This window comes from Oryzias latipes, chromosome 22, assembly GCF_053564925.1.
Source record: "Oryzias latipes strain Hd-rR chromosome 22, Olatipes_Hd-rR_3.1".
NCBI lineage: Eukaryota > Metazoa > Chordata > Actinopteri > Beloniformes > Adrianichthyidae > Oryzias > Oryzias latipes.
In genome coordinates this window covers 29,174,359-29,196,821 of record NC_136258.1, presented here as the reverse complement: position 1 = coordinate 29,196,821, position 22,463 = coordinate 29,174,359, and the positions used below count along the sequence as shown (strand labels likewise).

The 22,463-nt window shown below is 42.7% G+C and overlaps 3 protein-coding genes across 7 annotated transcripts in view; all 3 read left to right on the top strand.

The window, feature by feature from the left end:
* The first annotated feature begins 1,920 nt into the window (after window positions 1-1,920).
* LOC110017491 (natterin-2-like) lies at window positions 1,921-4,218 on the top strand. The gene is made up of 4 exons (XM_020713517.3): window positions 1,921-2,023; window positions 2,570-2,655; window positions 2,839-2,899; window positions 3,016-4,218. The coding sequence occupies exons 2-4, from the start codon at window positions 2,608-2,610 to the stop codon at window positions 4,164-4,166; spliced, it is 1,260 nt and encodes a 419-aa protein (XP_020569176.1). The 5' UTR covers window positions 1,921-2,023; window positions 2,570-2,607; the 3' UTR covers window positions 4,167-4,218.
* A 4,542-nt stretch (window positions 4,219-8,760) lies between these two features.
* On the top strand, window positions 8,761-11,669 carry LOC110017492 (natterin-2). The gene is made up of 4 exons (XM_020713519.2): window positions 8,761-8,818; window positions 9,899-9,975; window positions 10,109-10,162; window positions 10,423-11,669. The coding sequence occupies exon 4, from the start codon at window positions 10,530-10,532 to the stop codon at window positions 11,598-11,600; it is 1,071 nt and encodes a 356-aa protein (XP_020569178.1). The 5' UTR covers window positions 8,761-8,818; window positions 9,899-9,975; window positions 10,109-10,162; window positions 10,423-10,529; the 3' UTR covers window positions 11,601-11,669.
* Window positions 11,670-14,558: 2,889 nt separating this feature from the next.
* Window positions 14,559-22,463, top strand: part of slc8a3 (solute carrier family 8 member 3) — a 79,782-nt gene continuing 71,877 nt past the window's right edge. For 3 of the 5 annotated variants that reach the window (XM_023951636.2, XM_023951635.2, XM_023951634.2), the window contains exons 1-2: window positions 14,571-15,120; window positions 20,189-22,046. In XM_023951636.2, the coding sequence (XP_023807404.1) occupies window positions 20,266-22,046 (1,781 nt within the window). In that variant the 5' untranslated portion in view covers window positions 14,571-15,120; window positions 20,189-20,265. Of the gene's footprint in view, window positions 15,121-20,188; window positions 22,047-22,463 lie in introns of those variants that run through there. The other 2 variants (XM_078941210.1, XM_078941211.1) reach the window with 2 other exon arrangements.

The window sequence follows — 22,463 nt, the reverse complement described above, 5'->3', positions numbered from 1 at the left end:
CCAGTCCCTATGTTTTTTTGTTGTTTTTTTGGCTTTTGAAAATTTGTCTTAATTAAATTATTATATCTCTTTTTACAGAAAGATTTGTGTATTTTTATTTTGTTTTAATGTTATAAAGTTCTTTTTACAATCTATGCCGTTGTTTGTGGTAAAAACTGTCCTCACTTTAGAAGACGTGCTGCAAAACAATTAATAAACTATTAACAAAGTTAACTAATACAGCTGTAAAGCTTATAAGCAGTTTAGTAATATGGATTTAGAAGACAATGGTCGGACTTTAGATGTTAATAAATCTTATTAACACTTTCAAGTATTTGCAAAACATCTATAATGCTAATAAATATCTTACTAGGATCTTACACATTAATAAAGCCTATTAATTTGTTAAGTTAGTCAATAAAACTTATTAAGTTTATGAACACTTAGGCTTGTGTCAGGCATCTATAATGCTAATAAATACTTTACTAGAACCCCAAACAATAATAATACTTCTTAATATGTTAACAAAGGTTGTTAATAAATCTAATTAAGCTTATTAACACTGACACATTTGTTAGGCACCTATAATGTCAATAAATGCATCATTAGCATCTTAAAAAATCCTAATAATAATGCTTGTAAATGTGTTAACTAAGTAATTTAATAAACCTTATTAGACTTATTGTACTAATAAATGTCTTACTAACACCCTATAAATTCATTTATAATGCTTATTAATGCGTTAACAAAGCTTGTTAAGGAATCTTAATATAAAGTGTTACCGAATAATCTTTTTAGTAGTTTATTTCAAAGATATGAAAAAGTTCCTCCTGCTGAGAAAAATGCATCTGAAATCTACAGAATGCAAAATTGATAAACTGACCCTCAACCTTAGTTTTCCTTTATATAGAAATAGAAAAATAATCTTAAACGCATTTCTTTTGGTTTATAGGTCTCTAGGTAAACTCCACTCACACGACGACCGTTTGAAGTTTGATAAGGAAATATTCAGAGCGGCTGTTATCTGAGGTCGTATTCAAACTGTGTGCAACAACGGCCACTAGTTTCTGAATTTGAAAGCAGACTATCTGTGGCTTTAATTTGAATTTCCAAAAGTACAGATAAAACGGCTCTGTGTCACGTGTTGGAACGATAGTGTAGACATAGATTGCAGGTGTCAATGAACTTTTCAGATTTTACATTTTCTTTCATCTATTGCATTCAGAAACATTCATGCAACTCAGTGACTCGTTTAAACAAAACCTTCCACCTGTTCAATTTACTGACTTCCACTGGAGCCAAATATAAAATTCTTCCAACTTTAATCTAGATTTTTTTTAAGATGCTTGTTTTTTTGATTTTTTTAAAGCCAGTCTCAGCCATATAACAGTGTCTTTGTAGGTTTTATTGAGGCTGTTTGAGCTTTTAACAGACAGGAGAATGAGTGACACCTGAGAAAAACTCATAAAGGCACTTTCTCCTTCTCACACAATATTGGTACATTTGTCTAATTGTCATGTTAGAAAACATGGTACAAATAAAAGATGTAATTAGTTGTGAAAATTGTATGAAGTAAGTTTTGCTCCAGCAAAAATATAGATGTGAAAGTGCAGGAATGTCCTAAAGGAAACAGAAAAACTATTATCTTTCCACCAGGAGGTCAAGACTTATTCTTCACCGTTTTTCACAGCTTTTCTTGCGTTTGGTAATGTATAAACTCCAAAAGGAGGAAAAAAACAGAAGAACTGAAGTTTTATCATCACTGTCTTCATGTTCGCTCTTTGTCCTCACTTCTGTTCAACAACGATACCCTCGAGCAAAAGAGAACACCTGTTTGTAGCCATCATTTTCCGATAACCGTATCACTCTACTCAATCACCCAGTGGTCATTGTTGGCGTCCTCGCCTCTCGCATCACCTGAAGTTCTCATCACGCGATAATCAAATGAACTTCACTTCCCGCTTCATCAATATAAACCGTGAGGAAGAAGACCCACTACTTCACACCAGCTCTGGACATCTGAGGTTCTTCTTCACTTGAACAGGTGAGTGAGCAGCAGGCGTCCAATGGGACGTCTGTCAGGTACGGTAAGGGGGGGACTTTTCAGATGACCTAACTTCTAACTCAACACCAGCTTTTGGACAATTGCACTAAATCAGGCAGATGGATGGAAATACTGGCCATCAGTTAAGGATGTCCAGGTACCAGGTGTACGTGGAAACTTTGGTCATTTAGCTAAGACACGTGTTAGATGTCTTTTATTGTGATTTTATGGCCAAAACCAGAGTGTTTTGTGAGTTTTATCAACAAAGCAACAACTGACTTGAGCTTCTACTTGTGAAAAGTCCAGTCATTTCTTTCTCTGTAGACAACTCTTGAATAGAATTTGGAGCCAAAAACCTTCTTTCTGAAAGTCCTCAGTGAGTCTGCTAACACCGACAGTGTTCTGAAGTGGACACTCTTGGTCAAAGTAGCCTGTGTCTTTAATCCAGGCTCCAATATTTGGTCAATCAGACCTGCAGCAGCAGAACTAAAGAGAAAACTGCTTCAAAATGCTTTCAAGAATTTTTTCATGTTTTTCACTCTGCAGAGTCTCTGGAAGCAGATTTCTGGATATCTACCATCACGATGATGCTCACGGTGTCTTCTCAGCGCTATCAGGTCTGTGCTGTGCTGGTAAGTAAAGACGGTCACAGTGTCAGATGTTACGGTGCAAAGAGTCAGTTTTCCAACTCCTGAGAAAGTTTTATTCGTAAGAATTATCGTAGGTTTAGAGTTAGTTCATATTTCTCAGCAGGCCTTGTTTTTTTATCGTATTCTTTAGAAGACATCATTGTGTTTTCTTTGTGGGTCTTTCAGCTGCTGTCAGTCCTGCTGGCTCTCTTGGACGTCTCCCTTGGACAGCCACAAATTTCTAAAGGTACAAAAATAAGTCATTTTTGTTGAAACTAAAGCAAAAAAACAAGTTTTAAGTGTGTAAAAATCTCCAGAATATTATTTTAGTGAAAGAACAAGTGTATTTTATTGTCTCTGCAGTTCAAATGGGGATTTCTGACCATAACAACAGAGGTCCTAAAGCACCGGAGGAATACTTATTCGTAACACTGGAGTGGGAGAAGTTTAATAGCAGAGTTCCAAAAGATGCTGTTAGAATCAGAGAGGGAGATGAAATGTATGTGTGCAGAAACATGGAGAAGAAATGCATGGTCGGTATTTTGAAAGGGTCCAAATGTGAGTATGAGGAAGGAGGGAATTTAAAAAATCCAGACTCATTTGAAGTCCTCATAAACAAAGATGACTTTGAGGATCCTAAGTGGAAACCAGTTAAATGCACTCGAGAAGTTGAAGAAGTGCGTGAAAACGCTGTCAAAATCTGTGAAGATCAGAACTTGTTTGTTGGGACAAAAGGCGAGGAAGCAAAGTCTTTGCCAGCTGTGAAGTCGGCTTCGGAACAAAAGTTCGCTCATAGTTCTGTAGGTAAATGGTTGAATTCATTAAGACCGGTAAAATATTTGGAAAAGAAAACTGGATCTTGCCAGGTTCTTATTGTTTCGTATGAAAATGTAATGGAACAGGAAATATTAGACTTTAAAAAAATGGGGGGAAATGAGGGGGAAAAAACCACTGATCTGGGCATAGACGACAGGTTCATGGTTGAGGTTCTCAACAGTGGAAAAAAGGAAGTTACAGAAACTGTTCAGTCTAAAACGACAACCAAACAGGAAAGAAGATGGGACTTTACATACACCATTACCGCTGGAGGTAAACTTACAGTTGGGGTTGACCCCTCAGGTCTTAAAGAGGCTGGAAGTAAATTTACCACAGGTTTTAAAGCAGCGTTAGAGCTTAACCTTCAGTATACAACCACAACGCACAATGGGCTTTCTGTTGTAAAAGAAAACGAGCATATGACTTCTACTCTGGTTCCGGTTCCAGCAAACAGCAAGTGCACAGTCAATTTAGTTATCAGGAAGATCAGGGAGGAGACTCCTTTTACAGCCAATATCTATCGTAAATTCAAAAGAGGTGAACCTAAGATAAAACCAATCTCTGGGACTTATTTTTTTACTTTTAGAAAGGCTGAAGCTAGCATAGTGCAGTGTGAATCTCTGGACGGCAACAGGGCTGGCCCAGGTTTGTTGACAAATTTGAGGGATAAACTAAAACGAATTGGCAGGTCTTTGTAAAGCAAATCTTCTGTAAAAGCAGATCCAAAGTGCTTTAACTACAAGAGGAATAAATGACCTCATCAAAGATTTTGTGTTTTTGTGTTTTTTTTAATCTTTATTTTAATTACTGTGACATTTTTCTGTGAATATTGTTGAATATCTCTTCATTAAAAACGGTTCAAACAAACTTAGAATCAAGTTTGACATTAAGGATGTATTCAGACTGGACACATTATGTTTGCCTCCCTGATAATCCAGACTAAATTTTTAGTCTGAATACACCAAAGTGGACTCTGGTCCAGGACCAGGAACCGCTCTCTGACCCGTCTTTGGAGTTGGTCTGGGTTCGTTTCCAATGGGACTGAGCTTCAGTTGGATCTGTTCCTCTCTGTTCCTGGAGCGGAACAGCTGGACCAAACCTGTCAGCTAATGAAGAACTCATGGAAGCATTTTGGGATCTGAGTGAGTCGGTACTGAACGTTTGGGCTGACCTTGTAGTCTGTTCAAAGTCAAAGGTAGCTTTAGACTTTGGACTATTTCCACGTTTTCTGGCAGGACCACCGATCGTTTTTGGGTTTTATTGGAGGACGACCCGTTGAATTGAAGCAGATTACTAAGCGGAGGAAAAGAAACTAAGCAGGAATCCCTCGACAGCGGGGAGCCAAGACCGTCGAGTGAATATTATATGTGGCCGTGCGTCGTGACTGGCTCGATAACACCCCGCCGGCGCATCCTTTACAGTGAACGCCGCCCAGACATGGCCGCACCGGGCCGTGGACTGAAGTACTCACAGCCTCCTCTCTACCGTCTGAAGGAGGGTTTTCTTTTTAAAATTTTACCAAAGTTAAACATTTTATGGTCATTTCATGCATCTGCTAAGCCATGTCTCCTTGTTTACAGACCTTCCCAATATGGCGTCACTCTTTATGTTGAACGATGGCAACAGGCTAGCGATGCGTCTCTAGCCTGTATATCTCTTTGGACCAAACCAGCCACCGTAGCCGGGCATTATGGGATGGAAACAGTCACAGAGCAAAGATGAAACCCAGCAACTCATTGAAATGTGATCGGCCTCATTAAAACTCTTAACGTGACACACATCGCCTCTCGCTGTTGTTTTCATAAATGCTTGTCAGAGTACCTTCTTATCCACTGTCTCCTCAGTCACCGCCTTGCAGCACGCCAAACGCAATCCACGCGATCTTACGGAGCCCGTGTCCTGACATTAAGATATAAAAATATATCTTGTTCCCACAGATTAATATCTTGTTCCCACAGATTATTATCTCGTTCGCACAAAATACTATTCCGTTCCCTCGAAATGATTAAGTCGTGCGAACGCAATAATTATTGACGTCATAAGTCATTCACACGGATATGCTCTCTGTACGCCGGCAAAAGCCGCTTTCAGCGGTAACTTCCGTGTCTCTGTGACCCATATTCGTTCAAAAAAGGAACATGAAAAACAAAAATGTGTCATGGTTTGAGTTTGTTGTGTCTTGGTTTTTGCTTTAGTTCTTGTTCTGTCTTGTTTGGTTCTGTTTCCTGTTTTATTTTGAAAGGTTTCCTGTCTTGTCATGTTTTTTGAGTTTTACTTCCTGGTCCCCATCTGCCCTGATTGTGTTCACCTGTGTCTTGTCTGCCCTGCCTGTATATAAGTCTTGTCTCTGCCTTCCTCTTGTGCTGGTCCATTAACGCCTCATATAATGTCTTTAACGTCTTCATGTGTCCTCGTCCCTTCATGCCATGTTCCATGTTTCTTGCCACGCTCATGTTCCATGTTTCAAGCCACGCCAAAGTAAGTTTTGTTTGCTTTGTCATCCTGCTCTGCAGCGCTTTTTGTTATTAAACCCCCTTGCCCTTGAACCGTGTGGCTCTGCATTTGGGTCCTTACCTGCTCTCGAGCCCCTTCACCGTGACAGAATGGACCAGCCATATTTTCTGGACCCAGCGGAGCGGGACATGCGGCTGCTAGAGGCCTACTGCCAAGAAGCTGAGCGGACCAGGTGTTGGAATAATGTATATAGGTTATCTCATATTTGCTTATTTTATTCATCACCTTGCTATATATGTATAGGTGATTTAATCATGTTTGCAGAAGTATCTGTGTGTGTCCAAATCTGTTTCACAGGAAGGTGGAGGTGACACCCTTGGGAGAAAATGTTTCTTTGCGTCTTTTCAGCATTCTCCTGAGAACCTGTGTTAGCTGTGTCTAAAATGAATCGAAGGACGCTCTGTGTTAGTTTATCTGAGAAATGGCTTTGCAGGTCCAGAGATGATTTGAGAAGACTGTGGAAGGATGGACATGTTGTAATAAGTACTTTCTGATAGCGCTGCAGCTGTGTTTTTATCTGTTTCCCCTCCTTAGAGCTCAGCCCATGTGTAACTTGGGGACAACCCAAATCAACTTATTAAAAGAGGAGGCAGCAGAATTTGCGCCAGAGTGGAGAGAGATTGTTTACTGGGTAGATCTGTCTGCTCTCCTCGTAAAGGTACCTTTGTCCGTTGGTCTTTCTTTCCTTTTTGAATTGTTATGATGTTGCAGGTTGTTTGAACCCAACACCAGGACATACTGGGTTTTCGACCAGGCCCAGTTCTCCTCGTATGCTTGGAGTGGGAGCCACCTGGACTATACTGGGAGCCGTCTCGCCATGAGGGGTCGTCGTCGATGCCGTCATCCCCGCCGTCCCCTTCAACTTCCCCTTCCTGTTCCGGAGGTGGTCCGGCACGCACCACAACCCCTTCCAGTGGTGGTCCTGGATGCACCCCAGCCTCTCCCTGTCCCGGTGGTGGTCCCGGACGCACCACAACCCGCTCCAGTGGTGGTCCCGGATGCACCCCGACCCGTTCCGGCTCCCAGGGGGGTGCCGACTGCACCCCGACCGGTCCCTGCTCCCAGGGGCATACCCGACCTGCCGGCCGACTACCCGCCTGACCGGGCACCTGAGAATGTGTGAATGAAATGTGTCCAAACAAGTAAAGTAGACTGAATATCAAATCCATTCACATTCTATTTTATTTAAGTTCACCACTGTTTTTCCACATCCAAAGAATCCAAAGGGAACATTATTATTCTGATCCGTTTTTGCTGACATCACATGTGTTGTTACTGTGATTGGACGGTTTTTTTTTTTTTTTTTTTTTTTTTTTTTTTTTTGTCGTCATAGTAAAATAAACCAACTGTCTGAATCTAAATTACACTTTCCAGGATTGATTATCATCAATTTGTTTCATTTTCATTTAACCATTTTCTGATGGCATATTTGCTGATTTGTTTAACAATTGGCCTCAGACTGATCTGGTTGGACTGAATCCAAATCGATTCGTCAAATAAGTTGAATAAACATTACATAACCACGAATAACTGCTTTAAATAAAGCTTCAGATGTTCAGTTAAATGTTAAATACCAAATGAAAAGAGAATTACAGAATTTTTATTTGTATAGAAAAAGTGAATAGACACATTTCTGAATTCCAACTTATCTGACAGTGACAGCTGAAAGGTGAAAAAGTTCTGGTTGTTTCAGTTAAAGCCTAAAAAAAATTTAAACCAAAGTTTAGAGAATAAGTGAGGAAACTTTCCGTCTAATCTTCTGCGTTTGACTTTTTTTTTTTTTTTTTTTTTTTTTAATTATAAATCAAAACCAGAGCAGCCTGGACCTGCGGCCCGGTTCTGGAAACTACCCCTGGCTCCAGTGTGTGGACTGAAGTGTAAGACCAAATGTACCGTTTGAAGAGTAAAACTGTCACAGGGTTTATGAAGGTTTGCACTGAAATAGTCATGTTAATTAGCTTATTGGTGGATCTCATCTAAGCTTCTCTGCTGATCTCAAATACAGTCAGTGCTTCAGATACAAATCATGCAATGTACACGATTGTGTTTTCATTTTATGTGCGCAAAAAACAGAAGAATGTGTCCTTTAGCTTTCATTGATGTTCATTCATGAAGCCAACGGAAATGATCAGAATTTATTCATTCATAAATCGTAAAATCCCTCTCTCTCCTTCCCTCCTTTCCTTTTCCGTCTGGTTAAAAATATAATTAAGATGAATAAAGTTTAGTCTAAATTACAAAAGGGGTTTATTCAGACATACCTCTGGTTTGTCAGAAGATTCATAACCCCTGTTGTAACAGTAAAATATGTCCAACACAAGAGGCCCTCAGCTCTCATCTGTCTGCTCAGCTGTTGGACAGGACAAGTTAAAAAAATATATGTATGTATGTATATGAAAGTGCAGAAATGTCCTAAAGGAAACAGAAAAACTATTATCTTTCCACCAGGAGGTCAAGACTTATTCTTCACCGTTTTTCACAGCTTTTCTTGCGTTTGGTAATGTATAAACTCCAAAAGGAGGAAAAAAACAGAAGAACTGAAGTTTTATCATCACTGTCTTCATGTTCGCTCTTTGTCCTCACTTCTGTTCAACAACGATACCCTCGAGCAAAAGAGAACACCTGTTTGTAGCCATCATTTTCCGATAACCGTATCACTCTACTCAATCACCCAGTGGTCATTGTTGGCGTCCTCGCCTCTCGCATCACCTGAAGTTCTCATCACGCGATAATCAAATGAACTTCACTTCCCGCTTCATCAATATAAACCGTGAGGAAGAAGACCCACTACTTCACACCAGCTCTGGACATCTGAGGTTCTTCTTCACTTGAACAGGTGAGTGAGCAGCAGGCGTCCAATGGGACGTCTGTCAGGTACGGTAAGAGGGGGACTTATCAGATGGCCTAACTTCTAACTCAACCCCAGCTTTTGGACAATTGCACTAAATCAGGCAGACGGATGGAAATACTGGCCATCAGTTAAGGATGTCCAGGTACCAGGTGTACGTGGAAACTTTGGTCATTTAGCTAAGACACGTCTTAGATGTCTTTTATTGTGATTTTATGGCCAAAACCAGAGTGATTTGTGAGTTTTATCAGCAAAGCAAAAACTGACTTGAGCTTCTACTTGTGAAAAGTCCAGTCATTTCTTTCAATGTAGACAACTCTTGAATAGAATTTGGAGCCAAAAACCTTTTTCTGAAAGTCCTCAGTGAGTCTGTTCTGTTTGATCAACCAAAATATTCTTAGCGAGGGGAGAAATAAAAAACGTTATCAGTAGAGACAAGGAGGACTAGAATTTTGTAACCACTGAAATAAAAACAAGTCAACTTTATTTACAGAGAGGGAGGTCAAAGCGGACAGCTCAACAAGCTGCACAGGGAAAGAAGAAAAAGGCCGTAAAATACAGAAAATGTTTGTTTTACAATCTAATTGGTATAAAACGACATTGTAAGATCAATTAATAACTGGTTTTTAAGGTGGATCTAAGTGAGCATGAGATTCACTACCCTGAAGTGAGCAGGCAGCAGGTGAACAGAGTAGAAGGAGGAAGAAACCTGCAGCAGAACCAGACTCGGTCTCTGCCCCAGTGGTTGGAGTGTGAGAGGACACACTGGACAACACTGGGACATCTGAAGGAGACTAAAGCCAGACAGGTTAGAGACTGTAACAAGTAAAGGATCATTAATAGACAAAGGTGTGGTCACAGGAAATCAAATGCAACTTTATTTGTTTCCAAACCCTTTAAAGGAGATGGGAGAGGAAAGTGTTCTGCAGTGGACACTCTTGGTCAAAGTAGCCTGTGTCTTTAATCCAGGCTCCAATCAATTGGTCAATCAGGCCTGCAGCAGCAGAACTAAAGAGAAAACTGATTCAAAATGCCTTTAAGAATTTTTTCATGTTTTTCACTCTGCAGAGTCTCTGGAAGCAGATTTCTGGATATCTACCATCACGATGATGCTCACGGTGTCTTCTCAGTGCTGTGCTGTGCTGGTAAGTAAAGACGGTCACCGTGTCAGATGTTACGGTACAAAAAGTCAGTTTTCCAAACCCTGAGAAAGTTTTATTCGTATGAATTACCGTAGGTTTAGAGTTAGTTCATATTTATTTATTGTGGGTTTTTCAGCTGCTGTCGGTCCTGCTGACTCTCTTGGAGGGAAAAAATCACCAAACGCTGAAGGTACAAATAAAGTAACTTTAGTTAAAACAGCAAAAAAAAACTAGTTTTAAGTTTGTAAAAATCTCCCAGAATATTAGGAATTTTAGTGAAATTGAAAACACTTAAAGTGATTAAATTTTGAATCATATTTGGAGTAAATGAGCATGCATTTATTGTTACTATTTTTCACAATTACATCTAGTTTCACTGAGTTGCAATACCTAAACAAATGTTTAAGAACAAGTGTAAAATACAGTCTTCCTCTTGTATTGTCTCTGCAGAACAAGCAGTGATTTCTGACCAGAACAACAGAGGTCCTAAAATCTCCAGCAGCACTTTGGTGTCGATTCATCGAAGGAATGCACCGGAGGAATACGATTACGTGATAATGAACTGGGAGAAGTTTAATGACAGAGTTCCAAAAGATGCTGTTAGAATCAGAGATGAAGATGAAATGTATGTGTGCAGAAACACGGAGAAGAAATGCGTGGTCGGCATTTTGAAAGAGTCCAAATGTGAGTATGAGAAAGGGGAAGAAGGGAAATTAGATCATCCAGACTCATTTGAAGTCCTCGTGAACAAAGATGACTTTGAAAGTCTTGAGTGGAAAAGAGTTACATGCACTCAAGAAGTTGAAGAAGTGCGTGAAAACGCTGTCAAAATCTGCGACGATCAGAACTTGTTTGTCGGGAGAAAAAGCGAGGAGGCAAAGTCTTTGCCAGCAGAGAAGTCAGCTAAGAGAAAACAGCTTGAGAAGATCTTTTCTATTCAAAAAACAAAAACAAAAGATATGAAAAAACTAGAATCAAAAACTGGACTTTGCAAGGTTCTGACTGTTTCGTATGAAAATGTAAAAGAACAGAAAATATCAGACTTTCAGTATGAAGAGGAGAAAAAAAAAGAAACTAATATGGGCATCCAAATCCAGGAGACGATTGTGGTTACCAACAAAAACAGTGTGGAAGCTACACAAACTGTTCAACCTACAAAATCAACCAGCAAGGAGGAAAGATGGGACCTGACTTACTCCATTACCAAGGGAGTTAAACTCACAATTGGGGGGGATTCTGAAGGTTTTAAAGCAGCATTTGAGCTTAGTTATCAGTCTACATCCACAGAGCACACGGGATATGCTTTTAAAAAAGATAGCGGGACGATGAGTTCTTCTCAGGTTAAGGTTCCACCAAAAAGCAAGTGCACAGTCCATGTCAAGTCAAGCCAGCTCATGGCTGAGATTCCTTTTAAGACCAAACTCACTCGCTACTATAAGAGAGGTGAACCTAAGATAAAAGAAGTCTCTGGGACTTTTGTTTCAAGCAATTTTGGACACACTGAATTTGTGATAGAGAAGTGTGAACCTCTAGACGGAAACGTGGCCTCTGCAGGAAGGGCTGACCCGAGGCAGGTGACAATAATACGAGATCAACAACAACGAATTAGGCAAGGCAGGTCTTTGTGAAACAAATCTTCTGTAAAAGCAGATACACAGTGCTTTAACTACAACAGGAATAAATGACCTCATCCATGATTTTGTGATTTTGTGTTTTTTGTCTTTCTTTTAATTACTTTAACGTTTTTCAGTGAATATTGTTGAATGTTTCTTCATTAAAACTGTCAAAACAAACTTAATATCACAAGGAAACCTCATCCCAAAGTTGAACCAAAGGAGCTTTCCAAAGATGTTCAATAAAGGATCTCTGAGTGTATCCAGAGTCCGTTGGTTTGATTCTTTGGTCAGGACCGAGTGGTCAACCTGGCGCTTCAGACCGTCCTTCTATTATTAGCAACCATGAACCGTGGACAAACGTGGGCACTTTGTGTTATATTTTTATATGAAAAGTGCTTTATAAATAAAGTTTGATTTGATTTGACAAACGTGGAGCAACAAAGAGACACAACTCCTAGAAATGTGTCCAGATGAACACAGAGATTAGCACAAACACAAGAACTCTGCAGGTTTTCTATCTATTTTCTGTCCCCACAAGGACAGTAAAGCAGAGGAGCTCTCAGGATTTCTGTCTGAAGCTACTTTGCCCCTCCCTTGCCATTCCTGGCCAATCCTTCTTACTCTGTTTACATCCCATAATGCCCAACTACAGCGGCCATTTGGTTCAATTGCTCTGCACCAAGAGTGGATTGTATTCAAAAGAAGACCAGCATGACATTAAGTGTATTCACACATCTGCACCTGGGGCTGGGATCCCTCCTTCCCTGGCTCTGAGACGGGGCGGGGTAACTCCGTTGGGGCCCGCGGTTGCTTTGGGCGACACCCATCATGGCAGCGGGGTCTGGGGCGGGCAGGCTGGTTGGCCCTGTCAGGATGGGGGGGCTGCCTAGGAGAGGGGGAGGGTCCACTATCAGTACAGGACCTTGGAGGTTTGGCGAGTTGGGGTCTCCACTGAGGCAATCGGTGGTCGCCCCGGCTGGTTGGCTGCCTCGTTGGAACTTGCACTCTCTGTCCCCCTCTGCCCCCCCGATCTCTGGCTTTGGTGGGCCCCCCGTAGTCGTCCTGCTGGCCCTGGCCTGGGCGGTGGATGTGATTGCTGGGCAGGTGGTTGTTCTCTATCTGCTACCGTGTGGGTGTTGGGGGGGGGCTTTCCTGGCTGCCACGGCGGGAGTCTTGGTGTGGGGATGGCTGGACACTCTCCCCCCTTCTTTTTACATTCCATTATCCATTTTAAAAGAACATGAACACTCACCTGAGCACAGGTGTTAGCTCACCTTTGCACTAATAGGTTGTGTGACTTAATGTAATGTTTTAATGTTTCAAATCTGTTGGTCTGAATGTAAAAGTATCAGTTGTATTGTGTCCATGTTGACATGTTTGGAATGTGAACAGTTTTGGAGCCAACAGGTATGTTTGTGGCATTTGGGTGTTAGGTGTGTGTGGACAGGCCCCGCCCCCTTTTAGATTTGTATTCCTGATTAACCTGACTGTAATGATTGTAAACATCCAGCTATGTTGCTTTATGCTGCTTCATGGTTTCACACCCCCCCATTCTAAAATCACCCTCGTACCCCCCCCCCCCCCCCCCCCCCCTACATCCCTCTCTCTTCTTCCCTCCTTTCCTTTTCCGTCCGGTCCAACAGGAAGTTGTTACAAATAAAAGTGACATGAATAATGCTTAGGTAAAATCACAAAAGAGGTTTATTCAAATATGCACCTTGTGTGTCAGAAGATTCATAACCCCTCTTGGAACAGTAAAATATATCCAACACAAGAGGCCTCGACTGTCTGCTCAGCTGTTGGACACATTTGGTTTGCTTCCCCCGATAATCCAGAACAAATTTTCATACTGAACACACCAAGGCGGACCCTGGTCCAGGACCAGGAACCGCTCGACTGAATCGAAATCAATTTATCGAATAATTTCTGAATCCAAACTGATCTGAAAGTGATTGACAGCTGAAAAAAAGGTGAAGAACTTCTGGTTGTTTCTGTTTGTTAAAGCCTGAAAAGAAAATCAGATTTAAGCGGATTCTCCTTTTATTTCAGTGAAACTGAAAGACGTTTAGAGAACGACTGAGGAAACTTTCCATCTGATCTTCTGCGTTTGACCGATTATTTTTAAATTATAAATCAAAACCGGAGCAGCCTGGACCTGCGGCCCGGTTCTGGAAACTACCCCTGGCTGCAGTGTGTGGACTGAAGTGTAACACCAAATGAACCGTTTGAAGAGTAAAACTGCCACATGGTTTATGAAGGTTTGCACTGAAGACTAGACATGTTAATTAGCTTATTGGTGGATCTCATCTAAGCTTCTCTGCCGATCTCAAATATAGTCAGGGCTTCATTGATGTTCATTCATGAAGCCAACAGAAATGACCGGAATTTATTCATTCATAATTCGTGTCGGTGTTGTAAATGGCTAAAGAAAAAGAAAAACAGAAAAATGTGTCATTTTTCATTTTTTTTAATCTCTCTTAAAGAAGAAAAGACAAGCTGACGCGTGTTCCGTGTGAACTCACATACTTTATCTTAATTGTGATTTCAACTATAAAAGTATGTTTTACTTATGTGGTTAATGAAGTTAAACTAATGACATGTTTTGTTCTGGTGTTGCAGGCTGGGGCGAAGCTGGAAATGGGGGTAACAAGGGGGGGCCTCCAGTGTTTCGCCCAGGGCCTCGAACTGGCCTGGACCGCCTCTGCTGGAGACAGCGCGTTGATTGAAAAGTAGAAACGCGCCTCAGAAGTTCAGTCGCGGGCGAATCCAAACGGCAGTGTGACGTGAACACGCCATTGTGGATCCGACTGATGACCGACCCGTGGCTCATGAACCGGATTCTTCCTGGGAAGCATTTTTGACTGTCCTTCACTTTTTTTCACTTCCTTTTCTCTTCAAGCCGTTCATAATTGGTCAGTGGGTGTTTGGGGTGGGGTGTGGGGGGGTAGCGAGTGCGGGCTCCTCTCAGCTGATGATGACGTAGACAAAACGGTGATCAAATGTTGAGAACAAATTCGTGAGGATGACCCCCCCACAGGTAGAGAACAGCATCCTCAGCTCGCCTGCACGAGGGGGGGGGGGGGTTGCATGCTGCGCAAAGTCCGGTGATTCCGGTAACTCCACCCGCAGCAGCCGCGCGCGCCTCCAGCATCAGCGCGCGTGAGTGACGGGCTTCGAGGCGGAGGAGGAGAACCGCATCACGGAGGAGCCGCGCGGACTGACAGGAGAACATCCGTCTCCGCGGAGAAGCAACGTAAAAATACGCCCCCCCTCCCCCTCCGTTACTGACAGCTCTGCGCCTCGCGCCATCCGTCAGTCGGGAGGATCTGAGGAGGGGGGCGCCGAGCTGGAGAGGACCGTCTGCCCTGTCCGGTTCGATTGGAGCGACACCGAGCCGTGCGGGAGCCGTTGCCCCGCAGATGCAGACGGCCGTGCGGGTTTCGGCGTGACTGAGGAGCCGGTTTACCGTCTTCTAACGCGAAAACCGACGCGGGAAATCTGCGCGTCTTCGCTGGATCCACGTTACCGGCAGGTGAGCGAGACTCGGCTCGCAGAGCTGCGCTCCGGTTCCGAGGGAAGGGCGGGAAGCGAAGCTGCCTCACGCCCGCACGGATCCGGGTCCCCCCCGCAAGCGACCGGCGCGTGCGTCACCGAGCCCGTGACTGGCGGAACACCTGACATTCCCGCGTGACGCCCGAACATTCTGGTTCTGGTCCACGCGCCGGCCTGCGCGAGTTGTGGTGCGGGCCTAGCAGGGACCCCCCCTCTGCCCCGCACACACTCAGGTGGGACTGACGTGGTTCGGGGGGGGGGGGGGGGGGGGCGGATGATTAATCAGCAACAGCTGAGGCTGCTCGCGCGCGGCTGCTGAGTCCATGTTTATCAGGATCTCAAATAGCCCCCCTCCTCAGAAAGGACACCGTCCTCCCTAAAATAGTGCAGGAAGGAGATCCGTGCGGGAGCAGACTGACGGCTAAAGAAGGAACTGATCTTTTCTGTCGTTTATGTGCACAAAATCAGGGATTAAACGGGATTTCAGGTCCAAATAATCTGATTTTTTCATAAATATTAATTTAACTTCATAAAATATTCTCAGAGTTATCCCCCTGATCTCAAAGTCTAACGGTTTTAATTGTCATAAGACTTCTGTTTTAGTGTTTATGGTTTAATATTGGCTGAAATTATCTTTTCTTACAGATAAATGTCAGTAAAAAAGAGAAATAAATCTGCTTTAATGTGGATTAACTCCACAGAAGCAAACATTGACTTCAGTTTCAGCTTTTCTTCATTCTAGTTTCTGCTTCTGATTCCTATGAATTTTTGTGAGGATGTTAACTTAATGTTATTTCTGAAGAAACTGGAAAGTAAACATTGACACTTAAACAGCTGAATAATGTGCTAAACATCCTATTAGTGCTATGAAACATAAAGCAAACAATCACAAAAAATGCTTTGAGTTCAGACTTTTACACAAAAAACTTCAGTTTGATGGACGCTGATCTTCAGATTTTGAGTCATTTATGGAAAAAGTCTTAAAGATCTTTTGAAAACACTGAAGTTCTGTCTAATCTGCCTGATGCTCTGAGAAAACGACACTCTTTGTTCTAATTGATTTAATTGATTTCTCCTATAAAAACAAAGGAAATGGACACTAAAAATAAAATTACATAGATTCAATTCATGAATTGATTAGAAAATTACATTTGTTTCTCTGAAAGTGGTGTTGATAAAAGTCAAAAGTCAAACTTTGAGGCCAAACATCAGATAATAAACTATCTGCTCAGGAATTCACCATCATTTTATGAAAAGATTTATTTCTGCTTCTCTTTAATCTCAGCCTGATGTCACAAAAAGCATTTCTGGTTTAGATTTTTTAAATTTGAAATAAAACTTTTCAAGTTTGAGGGTTTTTTCCCCACAGTAGTATTATGGTCTGTTAAGGTTTATTTCTATATTTGTCACCCTTCTTAAACAAAGATGGCTCTTAATTGAGTGCAGGTTCATATTTTGGATAACAGGATTACTGATCCAAACACTAAACATGATCCTCCATAAACATTTTACACAAAGATTGTGTTTCTTCTTCTGTATATGTCAATTTGGTCAAATTCATGTGTTTTGAAGAGGTTGGGGGGGGGGGGTTTCTTTTCGTCACAGGAACATTATTTAGACCTTTAATTGAAACAATGCTGACGTGATGTGCATGTTAGCAGCCAAATGGTAACATTAGCAGCCAAATGCTAACATGGAACCAATGTTGAAGTCCAACCTGACTTCCCCGGGTTCTTTCATTTGGAGACAGTCGTATCCTGTAGTTGAAGCTTCTAATAATGAGACTTTATGCTCTGAAACTTTGGTTCGCCTCTGCAGAGGGAGAATTCAACACATCTGCTTACAACCTCTCATCCCAGTCTGCGTCAACTCTGCCTTCTACCGTCTGCAGGGTCCTTTTATTGAACAGTCGTATCCACTGACGTCACATCACGTCTGTTGTGAATGCAGCTTTAGGTGTCGTTGGATGTTAAATCACAGTGGGTCTTTAAATTTAGCGTACGCTTACGGTCTCTCTAAATGAGGCTCCTGTTGTGTTTCTGTGTTGAGCAACCTGGGGGTTAAGGGTTTAAATCCCAGCGTTTGGTCATTGTTACAGGGCAGAACACTTAACCCCAGATCATCCATAATCCTGGGCCTTTTATTTTAAAAAGCCAACAGTTGCAGGTAAACTTTTTGTAAAAACTTAAAGGACTTATTGTACAAAACAGTGGTTAGTTAATCTAGAAATATGAATGTTAAATTAGTTTGAACCAAGACCAGTTCCTAAAAGTTAGAAAAAAGGAAAAAATGTGGTCAGTTTGGACACACCAAATGTAATTTTATAGCAGCTTTCTCTAATACCACAGTATATTATAGTGCAATTTGAATATTAACTATGAATTTAGACACGTATTACAAGGTAAAAGTACAAGGTAGTATTTGCTGCAAATGATTAAATTAGAAAATTTACATTCACATGGAAATAATAGATTTTTCTCAACTGGAGCTGGATCGGCACGGATACCCAGTTTATGTAGTCTGTTAAAGTTTAGTATTATTCTATTGAATTCTATGCATTTATGATCCTTTTTAATTGTATGTTTACCTTACAATTACCGGTACGAAGCTCATTGAGACGACTGTTGTTGAGAATTTTGGCTATACAAATAAAATTGAATTGAATTGAATTGGCATGTAAATAAAAACACATTTTCTCGTTAAAATGTGTCCATCCAACACAAAAACACTGGAACAACTGGAACAGTCAATCAGCAGGACAAACTCGTGTCAGAAAACCACATTTAAAAATGCAATGAAGTGAAAAGTGAGTTGAGTTCAATCCTCACATCTAAACTGTGAGGAAAGAATGAATGCATGCATGCATGAGGTCCCTGCTGTGGGCTGCAGGTTCCCTCAGCGATGCATTGCTGGCTGCAGTCCACCGTTCTGCTGAGTCAGCTGGATTCAACTTGCTGGCTGTCATCTCCTTTTCCCTCCTCCAGAGTTGTGTTGCTCTGTAAATAACAGCTTAGCTTTTGAAATCTGAGGAATTAAATCGACTGTGTTAAAAAGCTTTTAACACAAGTTGAGGTCCTAACGCACAATTCTAATCAAATCTGTCTAAAACTCACTAAAACTGTGACATTTCAGGGCGTGCAAATCAATTTTCATACAAAAATCAATAACTCCGCCCACACAAAATGTTGCCACGGCAACTGAGCAAATTGGGGTACCATGAGCAGAGTTTGCTAATGTTAATGTCATAATCTACAAAATAGCGTTACGGTAAATATACATGAAAATTGGAAAACCGACTTTCTATCAAACTCGCATCATATTTTTTCAGCTCTTGGTGAGAAAAACGGCGATGTGGTTGCTATAAACGTTTGTTCGTCTGAAAAGTGAGTTTAGAAGAGAAACTCGCCATGATGATGTCATGAATGGGTGGAGTCATTCATTTTAGTTTAGTAAATCTTCATGTCAGCGGAGATTTCTTCCAGGATTAAGGAAAATTAATCTTTCTTTTTTTTGAGAACTGTGCCCTTTGTCTGTTTGCTACGGTGGCCCTGAAGTGCCAATTGCATTAAAAAAATATAAATAAACATATTTTATAAATCAAAACGAAATTCAGGAGAAAGAAACAAAATAAAAGCCATTTGAAATTGAAATTGATGTGTTAAAAAGTGAAAAAAAGAAGACACAGGATAAGATGGCTATTATGGGATGCCACTGATTGGATGATGACGTTGCAACTGGAGGGAATTTGGCGTGCAAAAGTTTGGTGATTGATCACCAATCAAGTCAAAAGTTTTGGAAACCATCCATTAATGGATAATATGCACATCTGGTCAGACGTACCAGCGTTGGACAATCTGTTGTCTCTACTAAGGGCTGTACCATCTGGAACGATGGACCCCTCACCCTAAGAGAGTTCAAACATTTAGGAATCAACCAAAAATTTGGTTTAAATCCAAACGACAGCGCACACACTCTGGAAGACCCGTATCCTGTTTCCTAGGTTACATGAAGCTGCAGATGTAAATATTGGATGTCGGTGTGGGATTCACATCACATTTGGATGTTTGAATCTGGACCGCCAAACTGGAATAAATGATATTGATAATCCTCACTAATGTAATGTCTTCTGTGTAATTCAGATGTCTTCCAATACTTTGACCTTTGTCAAGGTGCAGAAAGTTGTTTGGAAGATTTGTTGTTTCTCTGACATTTATACGTTTTCTCTAAGTCCGACAGTCATTTTTTCGAGCGTTCCATCATCACACCAATAGAGCATTTTTCTAAATTTCCCCAGGAGACATCAACCTATCGGTGCAATTGGCACTAAAACAAAATCTACAGTATTGAAATACAAACTCTAAAGTATATATGTATTCCTTTTTCAATCACAATTAAAGTATGTTTTTTGTCCAGATCCCATGGTATTTCCCTTAAGAGGTCGATTACCTAAACCAGGGGTTCTCAAAGTTTTTGCAATTTTGGTGGAAAAAATGGATAAACAGAAAAATTTGTTTTTAATAACTTTAGTGACCAAGTGTCATTTATACAGTCAACCAGCCCCCCCAGATGTTTTCCCAGTTGCTGTTGGAGGCTGCTGTCCAGATCTTCTACTTGTCTAGTAATTGTATCATTTGACAGACTTATTTCTTTCAAACTTTTTCTTTTGCTCTATACAATGTCAGCTACTTTCAGCATACATTCTTTTTACAAACTGGCTCTGCTCAGACTCTCTTTAACTGAGGGCTACAAAAATCCTCCATTGGCCCCCGGGCCGCACATTGAGAACCTAAACGCTTCACATATCTGGTAAACCCTTTGTGTTTAATTTTAGAACCTTTGTGGACCACAGCTCAAAAAGTTTGTCTAGTCTTGGTTTTTAGGGGTTTTGTTATTGTACATTATTTGTTACTACTTACATTTACTATCATCTTTGATGCAATGATCCAGATTTATGCATCTCTTTGCCTTTATCATCACAGGAACAGCTAACTATTGATCTATTGTGTCCAGTCTAAGACAAGTGACCCGTTTTTCTCTGTTATGTCCAGGTGGAGGGGGTGGAGGAACTGCTGGATCCCAGCGGGACCCTTAGAGCAGTAAGGACCCTTTAGACGAAAAAGGGTGCATGGAGGGTTCAAGGGCTGCCAAACCCAGGTCGTCAGCCTGTCTGTGGTTGGGATTGGTTTCCGTGACCGTAGCCTTCCTCAGTTCTGAGGCCCGGACTACCCCGAGCCCTGCCCTGAGCCCCGGAAATGGCACCTGCAGGGGGAACTCAAAGTGTCAAACGGGGATCATCCTCCCCATCTGGTATCCAGAAGACCCCTCCATGGGGGACAAGATTGCCCGGGTCATCGTCTACTTCGTGGCCATGATTTACATGTTTCTCGGCGTGTCCATCATTGCTGATCGGTTCATGGCAGCAATCGAGGTCATCACCTCCCAGGAGAGAGAGATCGTCATCAAAAGGCCCAACGGGGAAACCACCACCACCACCATTCGGGTGTGGAACGAAACGGTCTCCAACCTCACCCTCATGGCCTTGGGCTCTTCCGCTCCTGAGATCCTGCTCTCTGTGATTGAGGTTTGTGGACACGGGTTCAAATCCGGCCAGCTCGGACCCGCCACAATCGTCGGCAGCGCAGCCTTCAATATGTTTGTCATCATTGGCCTTTGCGTGTCTGTCATCCCTCAAGGAGAAGTGCGTAAGATCAAGCACCTCAGAGTGTTCTTCGTCACTGCAGGGTGGAGCATTTTCGCCTACATTTGGCTCTACATGATCCTGGCTGTGTTCTCTCCCAATGTAGTCCAGGTCTGGGAGGGGCTGGTCACGCTGGCCTTCTTCCCCATCTGTGTGGTTCTAGCCTGGGTGGCAGACAGACGACTGCTCTTTTATAAGTTCATGCACAAGAAGTACCGCACCGACAAACACCGCGGCGTCATCATCGAGACGGAGACGGAGCGCTCCAAGGGGATCGAGATGGACGGCAAGATGGTCAACTCCCATTTCATGGACGGCAGCGCGGCCAGCAACTTGATAGGTCTGATCGAGAACAAGGAGGTGGACGAATCCCGACGCGACATGATCCGGATCCTGAAAGACCTGAAGCAGAAACATCCAGAGAAGGAGCTGGATCAGCTGGTGGAGATGGCCAACTACTACGCCCTCTCGCACCAACAGAAGAGCCGCGCCTTCTACCGCATCCAGGCCACTCGCATGATGACGGGCGCCGGGAACATCCTGAAGAAACACGTCGCAGAGCAGGCCAAGAAGAGCATCAGTGTGCAGGAGGTGCACGTGGAGGAGCAGGAGGAGTACATTTCCCGAATCGCCTTTGAGCCTGCGGCGTATCAGTGCCTGGAGAACTGCGGCGCCGTCATCCTGAGCATCACCAGGAACGGTGGAGACGTCAACTCCACCATCTACGTGGATTATAAGACGGAGGACGGCTCGGCCAACGCCGGAGCCGATTACGAGTTCACAGAAGGCACGGTCATGTTCAAACCGGGAGAGACGGTCAAGGAGATCAGCGTCGGCATCATCGACGACGACATCTTTGAGGAGGACGAGCACTTCTTCGTGCGTCTCAGTAATCTGCACGTGGTGGAGGCCGAGGACGAAGTGTTGTCCCCCAACAGCCTCCCGTACCCCACGGCGGTCCTGGGGTTCCCCTCTGTGGCCACCGTGACCATCCTGGACGACGATCACTCTGGCATCTTCACCTTTGAGAGTGGCTCCCTTCACGTGAGCGAGAGCATCGGGGTCATGGAGGTCAAGGTCCTGAGGACGTCTGGCGCGAGGGGGACGGTGATCGTGCCTTATCGCAGCGTGGAAGGTCTTGCCAAAGGAGGAGGGGAGGACTTTGAAGACACCTACGGAGAACTGGAGTTCAAGAACGACGAGACCTGGTAAGCCTTTCCTGTTTTAGAGCTCTTGATCAGCGTTTGTGTTCCAATAGCGCAGTCTTGCTCATAGCTGCTTCTCATCAACAAATCTTCCAAATTAAGCTGGAGTGACGGGTTGTTTTTCCCTTTAATCTGCTGCTGGATGGTGTCAAACTCCAGAGGAACATTTCTGAGCTTTCAGTGTTGTGTTGGTGTGTAATTGGTGCAACAAAAACTGTGTTTGGCTGTGAGTCTGCTGAAGATGTGGTGTGTGATTTGTGTCAGAGACTCTTCGTTCTGGAGTTTGTGCTCGAACGGAGCTTCATGTTTGCTGAAGGCCTTAAACCGCTGATGAAACTCAGGAAAGCTGTGGGTTTTCTGAAGCGTCAGGATCTGAGTCGGCTTTTGGGTGGCGGCGAGTCTCCCCTCAGCGTCTTTCAC

Coding starts and splice junctions, on each gene's coding strand:
- LOC110017492 (XM_020713519.2), top strand. CDS start 10,530: ATGAACTGGGAGAAGTTTAATGACAGAGTTCCAAAAGATGCTGTTAGA.
- LOC110017491 (XM_020713517.3), top strand. CDS start 2,608: ATGATGCTCACGGTGTCTTCTCAGCGCTATCAGGTCTGTGCTGTGCTG. Junction 2,656..2,838: donor ATCAGGTCTGTGCTGTGCTG/GTAAGTAAAGAC, acceptor TGGGTCTTTCAG/CTGCTGTCAGTCCTGCTGGC. Junction 2,900..3,015: donor ACAGCCACAAATTTCTAAAG/GTACAAAAATAA, acceptor TTGTCTCTGCAG/TTCAAATGGGGATTTCTGAC.